The 12,483-nt window shown below is 37.8% G+C and overlaps 1 protein-coding gene across 1 annotated transcript in view; it reads right to left on the bottom strand.

The window, feature by feature from the left end:
• Nucleotides 1–397: 397 nt before the first annotated feature.
• Nucleotides 398–12,483, bottom strand: part of COLEC10 (collectin subfamily member 10) — a 34,861-nt gene continuing 22,775 nt past the window's right edge. Inside the window, exons 4-6 of the mRNA XM_011360379.1 lie at nucleotides 4,283–4,336; nucleotides 2,799–2,894; nucleotides 398–946 (exon numbers count right to left, since the gene is read on the bottom strand). Of these exons, the coding sequence (XP_011358681.1) occupies nucleotides 555–946; nucleotides 2,799–2,894; nucleotides 4,283–4,336 (542 nt within the window). The 3' untranslated portion in view covers nucleotides 398–554. The remainder of the gene's footprint in view (nucleotides 947–2,798; nucleotides 2,895–4,282; nucleotides 4,337–12,483) is intronic.

Raw genomic sequence — 12,483 nt, 5'->3', positions numbered from 1 at the left:
TATGGTTGTGTGAACAAGAGAACCTTGCAACTGTGGCTGTGGTGATGGGTGCCTGGCCAGAGAAAATGGGGCCTTGGATTCAAAGAAAGATAATATCTTGACACTTCTAACAGAAGGCCCCCGCTACATGTCTGACTTTGGGCAAGCATGGGTCACCCTAGTCATCACCAACCAGCTGTCCAATGAGCCACTGTGCCAGTTAGAGAGAGGTTTAGGGCTCTAGGGAAAGGGGGCAGGGCAAATGCTAAGAGAACATTTTCTTTGAGACGTAGACAACCACCTCCCACACAACTAGTAATTCAAACTCGCTCTTGGGACCCATGTCACTTAGTGGACTATTGGCTCAACAATATACCGTGTATAAAAATGTTCAAAATTGTCACCGGAGAGCATGGCAATGGACATTCCAAACCTCAGTTTAGCGTTTCCCACTTGTCTTGAGGCAGAACAAATGTTGAGGCAGAACAAATGTAGTATGACTAGGAAGAAAAGGACGGATAAAAAGAACTGCAGTGGTAGGCACGGGGAATAACAGATGTGTAGTATGAGGGAAGTTACTTTTTCTTCTTGACAAACTCGCAGACAAAGTACATGGTAAGATGGCACTCGGTGTCATTCCACCTGCCCGAGCTCAGCATTTCTACGCAGTCCTCCTGCCCGTAGGGGTCGCTGGGCTCGCCCTCCTTCCAGTTGCTGTAGTTCTGCAGTGGAGTGTTGTCCGTGAACACATACTGCCCCTCCCTCTCGAGGTCGTTCACCCCAATGAAGACCCGGAAGAAGCCACTCTTGGCGACATAGTCGGCGATGAGTGTGTTGGCAGCTTCGTCCTTCGGCATGGCCAGCATCCCACCCCGGATCCGGCAGTGGGTCAAGGATTCCCTGTAGTTCTTCTCCTCCTGCACGATGTAGTAGAATTTCTCTTCGGTTTCTCTAATCCCTGCTATGACTTTGCAGAGAGGAAAAGATGAGGGCAATTATGTATCTCAGTAGGGGACAAGACAAGTATATAATATTGCTGGATTTCATTTATTCAATATTCGATAACTATTTTGCAAGGCCCTGTTAGGAGGTAAGCACTGGTTTGATATATTCTCCACCTTTCTAGTTTTCAAACGGAGAACAAACTTCTCCCGTCTGCCCTCCCTGCCATTCTTTATTAACTTCCCACAGAACTCTGAAGCAGAAAGCTGCTTTGACAGACTTGTTATATGAACTGCCACTCAGCTCGTCTCAGACTGTTTCCATCCTTGTTTATGCTTCGGCCGTACTTACAGTCCCATGAACAGGCCCTTCTCTCTTTCCCTTCGATGTCTTTCGTGCCTGGAAATTCGTCTCACTGCTCCTCTACCTGGCAAACTCCAATCCATCCTTCAGAGCTCGGTGGAAGCGTTTTCTCCCATAGGCGCCTTTCCAATGCTGAACAGACACTGGGGGCTCCTGTCCCCTACGTTTCTATTGTCCCTTCCACTTCATGGCACGTGACACATTCTGCTCTAACGTTTGTGTATCTTTTCTACTAAATGGTGAACATTTTGAGGACAATGACCACATCTTTGACTTGATGCTTTTAACATCACGAGGGATGATAAAAGCTTATTGAACTGATATGGGAATAATTCCGAAGTTTTTCCACTTTGTGCCAAATTCCTGGGCTGTGAACATGCACATCGATCGAGACTGTCTACACTTCACTCCAAGTACATGAAGTAGACTGAGCTACTGAGTAAGCTTCAAAACAGAAACGCGGACTCAGAATCAACCTGAGGTCATAATATGGTATTCATGTTTTGTCTACGTATACTTTTTAAGGGTTCATCAATTAAAATTCACAAAGAAATTTGTGACTGCTCAAATGTTAAGAACTATTGCTCAATGTTGAACTTCTAGGGTCTGTTTGATTTACGAGAGTCTATGCCGTGTTAGAGACAGCATCCTGTGTGTGGGTTATAACCAGAACTATAATTAGGGTAGTTAGTTAATATCAAGCATTTCCTGTGCTTCTATATTACAAGATGAGGATGAACACAAAAGGGCATCTCTGTGCTCCTAATAATGTACAACAAATATAGCTGGGTTATGACAAATGAAAGTACAACAAAATGGAACCAACCGTAACATTAACTACAATATTTCCCTCATTCATAGTGTTTCAGAAGAGAGCATCTAAGTCCCATTTTAAGGGCTTTAATGATAACTATAAAGGGGAAATAGACAAAGGATAACAAAAATGACTAAAATGAAAAGTGGCAACATTTAGAGAAACGCATAATGTCCCTATTGATTTGTACTGAGAGTAGAAGAATCAGCAAGGCCTGTATCGAGATCTCTGCTCTAGTTTATTAGCTCTGTATCTATGGGCAAGTTAATCTCACTAAGCTTCAGGTTAATCGCAGCACCTATATAATAACAATTATTATTCCAAGACTTAAGAAAGTCGTTATTTTTTTATTTATTACTTTTATTTTTTGAGATGCTAGCTCTGTCTGACTCTTTCTGTCTCTTCCTATTCCTCAAGCATGGCTTGCCAAACTCTGCCCTTTTCACCATTCCCCTCTCTCCAGAGGGTAGCTTTTCCTGCACAGAGTCAGGGCAGCATGTATGAACATACGTAGTGGACCCGAAGTGTCCTGAAGTTGGAGCAGATAATTAGCATTTTGAAGGCCTTTTAATCTGGTGACACTATCTCAGTAGTCCCTGGCCCTACCCGAGGTATCTTCTGCTAGGAATATTAGAATTGTAAACTTGAAGGACACTAAATCGATACATAAATAACACAAAGCAAAAGAGAAGATACTCACCATTCTTGACGAACTTCATAGATGTCTTGAGGCGAGCAACGCTAATATCCAGCTGCCCAACAACTTTTCGGTACCTCCCACAATCACAGACAGTACCTTTGAAATGACAAAAGCTGTGAATTCATGTTGAAACACATGCAGAAAGGAACCAGCACTCTCTTCCCAGTACTTATTATCTTTTTCTAGTCTGGCTATGTCTCTCTGTGAATTGCTATACTTTTAATCTTGTATTTGAAACTAAGTTTCCAATTTATAGTGTCTTTATGAATTCAGAAAATATCTTTTAAAATATTTTGAATGACTTAAAACAATTCTAAGCCATATTTTTTTTTTAAAAAAGAGTAAATATGCAAAACCACTGCACACCTATTGTGAACCATTTGGCATTTTTGTTACACGCAGGACGTGACTTCCCAATCTCATACTCAAGTGTTTACAGCTTTCTTAAAACATATTTCTAGCCAGCTTTCTCTTCTGTTACTGCACTGGTCACCCACACACAACCTCCCCAGGACAGGAGAAACCTTTCATGCTGAAATAAAATGTTAATTCTGATGATTCGTTTGGAGTAAAGCTTGAATGTTTCAAGGACTAAGTTTAAATCCTGTGAATAGATCCAACTTACAATTTCAAGAAGCAGTTATCCTATTTATGGATTAACTATGATTTTAATTTCTGCCATTCATTCCCTTCAGCTCATATACCTTTTTCAACTACCTACTTTTACTGTGACAAAGAAGAAATCGTAAGGAAAATGATGTGAAATTCAAATGATTCCATTGTTTCTGTTGAACGGCTGCTTCATGACACCATTTGTTTGCTTTTTTCTTAAGTGGTTCAAAAGTGAAAAGAAGATTATTAGCCAAAGGGGGGGAGGCGGGGGAATGTGGCTTTATTTTTCAGTTAAATATAAGGAATTTAAAACAGCTCTTAGAATTCATCTTCACTGTATCCCTGTAGACAGAAACAAGTGAAGGCCACTAAAACAACTTACTTTCTTACTCTGCATACAGCACTGGAAATAAAACTCTCAGTGCTCAGGGAGAATCTCCCTGGCCCTCAGAGAGAAGGTTCTATAACTACGGGGCCTTCTTGCACCTGGCCAGTTTGCTTCTGGCAAACTGCTGGCCAGTACATGGTTGAGATGCTGGTGGAATGTAAGGCATGCTGACACAGTCCTGTTGCTGAGGCCATGGGGGATTTTCCTCTAGGTCTAGGAGAATGAGGGCTGCTTCCTGTTGTGCTGGTTTGCCTCCTCGAAATAAATAGGCCCAAGATGGAATGTGCCATCATCCCCTTCCCCAGGGCTTGGAAAGTCATCAGCAAATGAAAAGGAAAGTTACCTTCTTCCCTTTCCTATACCCCAGTAAAATAAAGTTAAGCATACTCAAAGGGTTCTTGTTTTCCATTAAAAAATATCTATCTTTGAGATGACTACATTTGGAATAATGCCAGAAACTAATGAGAAAAATGAGCTGTCATACCTGCTTTGCCTTTTCCTCCAGGAATCCCAGGCAAACCCTTTTCTCCTTTGTCCCCTGAATAAAAACAAGAGCCACAAAAAGAACAATTAAATAAAATGGTGAATCATTTCAGACAGACAATACCTTATGTAGCTAAAATCAGAGGAAAGAGTTTTTAAATTTTATTCACAATATCTCCAAGTAGTATTCTTTAGTTTTACATAAATAATTGAATTTGAGTTGGTCACATAGGTACATCTAATCAAACAAGTCATAAGTGATTTAGATTAAATGTAGAATTTCAGGAGAATGTATAACAAACATTTTAATTTCCATCACCTATCTTAATAACTATGTTTATAATGTGGCCTTCTGAACAAGGCTAATACAATTCTCTGCATGTTTTTCGGTTTTAAAAGTACCATTGTTTTGTATATATAGATCAATTGATTAACACCTTGCAGTGCCTGTGGGTTTATTATGCACCCAAATTCTTCCCTGTGGCTTTGCCCTTGGATTTTCAAAATCATGTATTGTGCTTTTTCAACTTAATTCAACAAATATTTACTATTTACTTACTCTGTGCAAGACAAAAGGCTTGGCACTTTGAGAGGATATAGAGACAAGATTAAACTTCTGACTTGAAAGCATTTTACATATTTTTAGAAGAGATGCGATATGTGCAAAAATCTCTAATATAAAGTTGTGTCAAATATATTACACCAAAATATCAACCTTGATAATTTTCCTTTCTACTCTTCTTTGCATGTGACCAATTTTTTATTTAGTCAAAGGCATCCACAAAATAATTCTCAGAGAATCAGAATTATTAAAGCGGAGAGAAAAAAGATGTTGATTTTTTTTTTTTTAACTTCAAAATAAGCTCTTGAAGCCCACATCAGACATAATAATGGAAAGCAAACTTTTTGATTTACAGGAGAAAATGTTCAGCTGAAGTTTTTGAGAATCAAAAGAGAAGACTCTGATAGAAGTAAAAAAGAGTTTATGCTTCAATGGTGATCTGAAAACAGAAAAAGAAGGACTGAGAAGGGATAAATACAGGATGAAGGTCATCCGGGCTAGAGAAGAGTATGTGGCTTTCCCTAGTAGGAGTTTGGTGTGGCCAGGGAACGAGGTATATGACCTGAGGGGAACAGAGTCAGCACTGAGGTTCTGCCTAACTCCATCTTTAACCACAGAAAGGGAAAAAACGAGAGCCTCTCCAAAACCCAGTGCGTGTCCTGTGTTGCCTGCCCATTAACTATTCTCTTCATCGCTGCTGAATCCTTTTTTTAAAAAAATTAATAATATATTTTATTTAACTCAATATATTTAACATGTTGTCATTTCAATAAGTAATCAATATAAAAATTATTAATGGGATATAATATATTCTTTTTTTGGTATTCGGTCTTCAGAATTTAATGTACATATTTATACTTACAACAAATCTCAGTTGGACGAGCCATATTTCAAGTGCTCGAAAACCACATATTGCTGGTAACTGCCACTGGACAGTTTTGCTGAGTGCTTTATTACGAGCCCTGAACGTACTGAACGTGCTTTATTACGAGCCCTGAACGATCTTCCAGAAGGGCATGCCTGCTGGGGCCCCAAGGATTTGCCAGGCCTTTCCAAAGTGACCCATGTGATGCCAGACATTCATAAGCTAGCTCCCCAGACAGAAGGAGGAGGTCCTCGAAACCCAGAATGTATTTTAAATACTAGGAAGACACCTCAGAACTTGTACTTGAATGAAATGAGACCATAGCAAAAACTCTATGGCAACAGAATGCTACAAACGTTGCAGGAAAGACCTGGAATGGAGATGACGTACTCTGGGAGAAAGCTAGGAGCGTGCTTTAGCTGGAAGAATGAAGCAAGGCTCTCCTGAGGAGGTGACGCTGCTGCTCGGTTATGAAATCTTCAGCAGGTGGGGGGAGATGGGAGCAAGGTGGGAGATCACGTGCAGCTGGGAAAAAAAGCATGGAAATATGCCGATCGCCCTGATGAGGGAGACTGACCTACTCATACTTAAGTTGTGTCCTGCAAATTCTTCATCCCTTATACGTAAATTGTAAGAGATAAGAATGGATTTTGAGAATACATTAGTGGAAGAAAGGGAATATAGATTTGCTAAGTGCCAATTATTTGCCCAGTGCTGTTCTAGAAACTTTATATATATTATCATTATAATGTTTAGATACATATAGATATTATATTAAACGCAGTGAGCTAGATACTATCATTATCTTTATTCTACTACTGAGGAGACTGAGGATCTGAAAGGCAAAATTAGATGCTCAATAACATCCAGCAATTCAATGTCACTCCTGGTGCTGAAACCCAGCTATCTCTGACTCCCCAGTTTCCTGGTGCTTCCCAAATGAGTTAACTAATGATTTAATGAAGGAAAACAAAGTATTCAAAAAATATTATCAAAAATCGAAAGGACTGACAGTCCTCGTCACCACCAAAAACAATATGGACTTGAAAGGTCATATGAATATGGCTTAATATTTAAATTATTTTCAAAAAGTGTATTTTTTAAATATGTGAACCTATTTCAATTCAATATGGAATGAAAATTGTTTCTAGTTCTGCTATGATCCTAGTTCTCAGCTAAGCCCAAATGATGGACATAAAACAAGTATAAATAAAATATTTGCTTTGGAAAAATGACGGTTTTTTAAGAAAAACAAAGCACACATAAGGGAGTCACAGCACTATCCCTCTCACGTATTAACAGTAAAATGAAGAAAATGCCTGCCTGGCAGGTATCTGGAGACAGCAAAGATGGCTGTGGATCCAAGTATAGAAGCCTTCACTGAAGCGAGAGCCTTTCTTTAGCTGGGTCTCAGTAGTGTGGGGAAAGGATTCTTGAATTAACAATTAACTCTTTTTTTTTTTTAAATATGAAAAAGTGTAAGCCCTGCGATTACTTTCCAGTATTTTGACATAAATTCCTTTCCTTTTTTACAGATGGAAAGGTCAAAACAGTGTGATAGAGTGAAAGACTGTAGAAGTCTGAAAAACCAGGACTCGAATCCTGGCTCTGCTACTTATTAGCTAGACGTGGACAGATTACTTAATGTCTCTAAGCCTCCAGTTTCTCATTTTAAAGTGGAAATAATGGTATCTAAAATCATAAGATCATTAGGAGGATGGAGTAGATAATGTCATCTTATTATAATCGTCTCTACGCTTAACTCATAGAGGAAGTACAACCAGTGTTAGCTTCTGCCTCCTAAATCAGAGTTATGATAAACAAAAACATATCAAATACTTAGCTATGATGGAGGATGTTTACTTCCCCCAAACAAATTCTGCTTTAAAGCCATACACAAAAGCTTTTTGTGGCCCACAAGAAGGAACATGTTTGTAATAACTGCCTTAAGATTGAAGAATTAGAGATTGCATGTAAATAAATAAACAATCAAAAAATCATAATGCTTTCACTGTAAAAGATTATCGACTTAAGTAAAAACTTTTATTTTGCTAAGAAATTAAATTTACCTATACTAAATTATTCTTTCTTCGTAAAATGAAATATTGTCATTTGGAAAGCTACCTTGTTCCTGCAAGTGGCAACGTTAAGGTCAGTTCAGAAAGTTGAGATTAATCTGAGTCAGTGAAAAATTTAGAAGGGCCATTGACAAAATGAGGACAATAAATTTCAAAGTACAGATTAAAAATGAAATTAATCCAGGGGAGCCAGAACACTGTACCTCCATTTTTTTGAAATTCCAGGACATGCTCATAAATTTTGATGGCATCTCTGGAGGAGAAAGAAATCTTAGTCAGTGGTGGAAACTGATGTTAAAGGAAAGTGGTACTTAAGAAATAAGTAGAGAAGAGGGCTACATCATAGGAAATCATCTATTTACCATTCATTTTTTCATCTTTAATGCAACATCTAGAAGTTTTCTACTATAAAATAGGTATTAGGATAAAATGATAAAAAGTAAGATATTCACATAGAGCTTCTATTTATTTAAGCAAATAGACCCATAAATCTTTATTCATTTGTTCTTTCTAGAAGTTCACAGTCTGTAGGGCAAAACAGACACACTAATAAGCCATGACGATGAGCAAGATGATAGATGTATGCACTAGGTGTATATGCACCTGAGTGTGAATGAGGAATTCTCCTGAAGAAGATAAAGTTAGTTTACTCTATCATCCCAGACTGTTACTTTTCCAACATTAGTGGAAGTTTACCCACTTCGAGGCTCAGAAAATCATACTAAAACTCTTAGCCCTTCCTTGTCTCTGCCGTCTACCACCCTCCCAAGTTACTTAGTCTTATTCTGTGAAAGGATTAAAACTTGGCTCAAGATCATTACCTCCAACTCTCCTAGCTGGAGTCTCATCCAGATTGGACACACTTAAATCTAGGGAAATGCAACATCTAGAATAACTCTTTGAAAAATGTTCTTAAATTTTGAATGTGTTAATGGCAGCGACTTATCCTCCTTCTCCATTTCTGCCCATTTCAGGGCAAACCTTGGAATCTTAACCTCATCTAACACAGCTGCATCTCAGAAATCTTCAAGTTCAACATCCCACTTTCTGGCTATACCTGTCCATCCCTTTAGCCAGTTGTTCAATGAAGCTGATACAGTCAGGAGCAGATCCATGATGAAGTTTATGTGAAGCTTATATAATTTAAGAAGCATTCTTTAAGAAAAATAATACTAAATTACAAATGAAAAATTGGTTACAAAAATGAATGCTTATTTTAAGGAAATAAATAAAAAGAAATCACTAAATTTTAAAAATAGACAAACACCACATTACAAAATTCACCCCGAATCATGACCTTTTAATTAATAAATGAATTGTGTACCTCTATAATTTTTTTCATACATTATGAGCTGCATATATTTGACTGCATTCATGAATATTCAATTGACTTAGCACTATTTATTGATAGGCTCATCATTTCCCATTGCAAAGTAATGTCAACTTTGCATAAATCAAATTTGGGAGTCTGTTTCTGCATGCTCTAATCCTTCCATTGATCTATTTGTCTCTGTACTAAATTAACACTATCTTCATAGCTGTAACTTTATAATGAATGTTTAAATTCAATGTTTTAAGTCTTCCAGCATTGTTTTTCTTTTTCAAGATCATCTTTAGGTATTTTTGGTCCTTTTCATTTCCATGTAAATTTTAAATTGGCTTATTAAATTTCAAGAGAACTATTTCTGAGATGTTGATTGAGTAGCATTGAATCTATAGATCCATTTAGGAAGAATTGATATCTTAACAGTATTGAGTATTTTAATCATGAATGTAGTTTTGCCTACATTTCCTTAGATATTCTTTAATTTCTCTTGTGATTATTCCTACATATTTGATAATTTTGATGCTATAATAAATGGCATCTTTTTCATTTCATTTAAAATTGTTTCTGAAACCTACATAATTTTATTAAACAATGCCACCCCAATAATTTTAATAAAAGAATTGTTTCTGGTATATAGAAACAAAATTTATTTTTGTATATTAAGCTATCTAAACAACTTAATAACACAATAATAGCTAATCTATAGATTCTTTTGTATTTTCTGTGCAGCAATCATGCCATCTGCAAATAGTGACTGATTTCTTCATTTCCAATGATTGTGACCCTTATCTCTTGTTCTTGCATTTTTGCTTTGGCTGGAACTTCTTCTATAATATTGATTAGAATTGATGATGAGGGCTGTGCTCATCTCATTCCCAGGCTCAGGAGAGAAGTGTTCAATATCTCATTACTGAGTACGATTTTTAAATAGTCTTTTGTTATTGTTGATATTCCTCATATTTCATGTTTTCCTCCATTTCTAGTTTGCTAAGAGTTTTAAAACATGAATGAACATATGTTCATTCATTAAAAACATTTAATTAAATGTTTTTCAGAGTTTCTGAAGTTCTAACTGGAAATTTTCAGTTTTGAAATTTAAAAAAAAAGGGTGGCATTTCTCGAGGCCAGTCTACTTTGGTAGATCTTGAATACCAATTCTGTTTGAGCAACTTTCTGCTCCAGCCTCTTAGTGCTTCCTCACGTATGAATTGGTGAATGATCTGAGAGGAAAAGTAGTAAGTACAGCATGTATAACTTACCTTAGAGTGGTTCCTTTCTACTCCAGGTTATGAACTCTAAAGTCCTATTCAGTTGGGCATCTCTCTCATGACTTCAAATACGTTTTTTTTTTCCCCCCTTGACTCTGCCAGATATTCTTAGAAAAAGGATTAGTGCAGGGGAATCTCTCATGGCCTATAGCAGAAATCTGAATTTTGTTTTTACTATTAATAATAACATAAGAAGTTTCTTTTACCTTTAAAACTTGTTATCATGATGTAGGTAAATTAAGGATATTGTTAAATTTAAGACTACTTCTATAAAGTCTTTTTCACATATGAGCTGTTAGATTTGAAAATTTTTTGTACAGACTAGCTCTGGACCTATGCATTTCAAACCTTGTTTCTTTTCCACAATCCACATTTTTCTCGTGCTAGATGGACCAGGACACATTCATATGATGATCTGATCTCAGCCTCCACACGTTTCATCATGACTTTGGATAGATCTGGACAATAAGTTGTAGGAGTAGTTTTCAAAGCTCTTCCAACATTGGAATTATTAACTGTACATGAAAGTAACTGTGAGCTACCTACACATCCCATGAAGTCCAGATGAAACACCCCACTCACGTTCTTCTTATCTATCTCTCTAAATATTTGTGTCGACTTCCAAAACCACCTACTATAAGGAGAAGTATGATGGAGGGAAGTCGAAGCAGGAGATATAGTCTGAACCTACCACGCATTCTTAATGAGAAAAATATCACCTCAAAGATGCAAAAGTCAGTTCTTAAGAGGGGAAGAAATCTTACTCTTTTTAATATATAAATCATAAACACATACCACAATACATAACAAATATATATAAATAACCCATGGGTGGTATTAAAATTCCATGGGGGAGCAATTAGAAAAAATATGTCCCCCAAGAAGAGGGGACAATAGTTTTAAAAAATGTTGAGAGGTATTATTTTAGCCAGTTGAGGTTAAAATGCCTTACTTTTTGGATTTTACCAAGACATGTGCACCTGCCGCTAAGTCGCCTCTCAGGGTCTTAAGGAGGACCCATACAAGGGTGGGGCTCTTAAGCTGAAGCCTCATTAGTTGCATGGTAAATCCAGCACAGACACCTTCTGCATCAAAAGCCATGAGTTCTGAGGAGTCCATATAGCTGTTCCTCAGATATGAGGATTTCAGCTACAGGCAAATATACCATAAGCCACTGGATCAAAAATATCCATAGCAATTTTTTTTTAATGGCACGGCCCTGTATCCCTGCCCTCAAATGCAGGCTGAAGGAAATTTCTCAAAGGAATGAATTAGAAAAGAGTAGGGAGAGAGTAAGTACTGAGCCACAAGATGCAAGGAGAGGAGCCATAGCCTCTGCACAGACTGCTTATCAGCCTGCCTATGGGAACACGCTGTGGACCACTGCGAGGCCCATGTTTAATATGCAGCTGCTCAAGCATGTGGGGAAGGCTGGAGGGCACAACAAGGCTTGTAGAATTCTGTTACCCGAGACACCGAGTTTCCCCTGATCTGTACCTTTGCACAAGTACCTCTCGCATCCCCCCTCAAATGCCTTTTCCCCATTTCCATAAACATGTTACTATTCTTCAAGAGTTCTTCACGTCAATCTCGTCTACTCTGCCACGTGGGTCCTGTAGTAGTCATATAGTTATTCAGTGGTATAAGTTTGATTCTCATTCAGCTTTGTATCTTCAAACCAAGTGCAACAATGCCTGGATGAATTATTGAATATCAAAAGCAATCAGAACCTGCTACCATCGTGGACTTTATTGAGAAGACTGAGGAAGTGTGCTTAAGTAATAAAAAGGAGGCTATCTCTACTTTATAATATTGAAGCAGTAATTACATACAGGGTCTGGATATGACTAAAAACAAAAGGATGTGCATTTGTATACTTTAAGTTCCCGTTCTGTTAATAGATTCCCAAAGGGGAGCTGCTGCTGCTGCTGCTTCTTTTCCTCCTCCTCCTCCTCCTCCTCCTATTCCTCCTCTTCTTCCTCCGCCTCCTCCTCCTCCTCTTCTTCTTCTTCTTCTTCCTTTCCTCCTCCTCTTTCTCTTTCTCCTTCTTCTTCTTCCTTGGATTTCATGAATAATTGCTTTCCATTACTGAACACACTTCA

Source organism: Pteropus vampyrus, unplaced genomic scaffold, assembly GCF_000151845.1.
Source record: "Pteropus vampyrus isolate Shadow unplaced genomic scaffold, Pvam_2.0 Scaffold54, whole genome shotgun sequence".
Taxonomy (NCBI): Eukaryota; Metazoa; Chordata; class Mammalia; order Chiroptera; family Pteropodidae; genus Pteropus; species Pteropus vampyrus.
The sequence above is the reverse complement of the archived record's forward strand: the minus strand, read 5'-3'. Positions and strand labels throughout refer to the sequence as shown.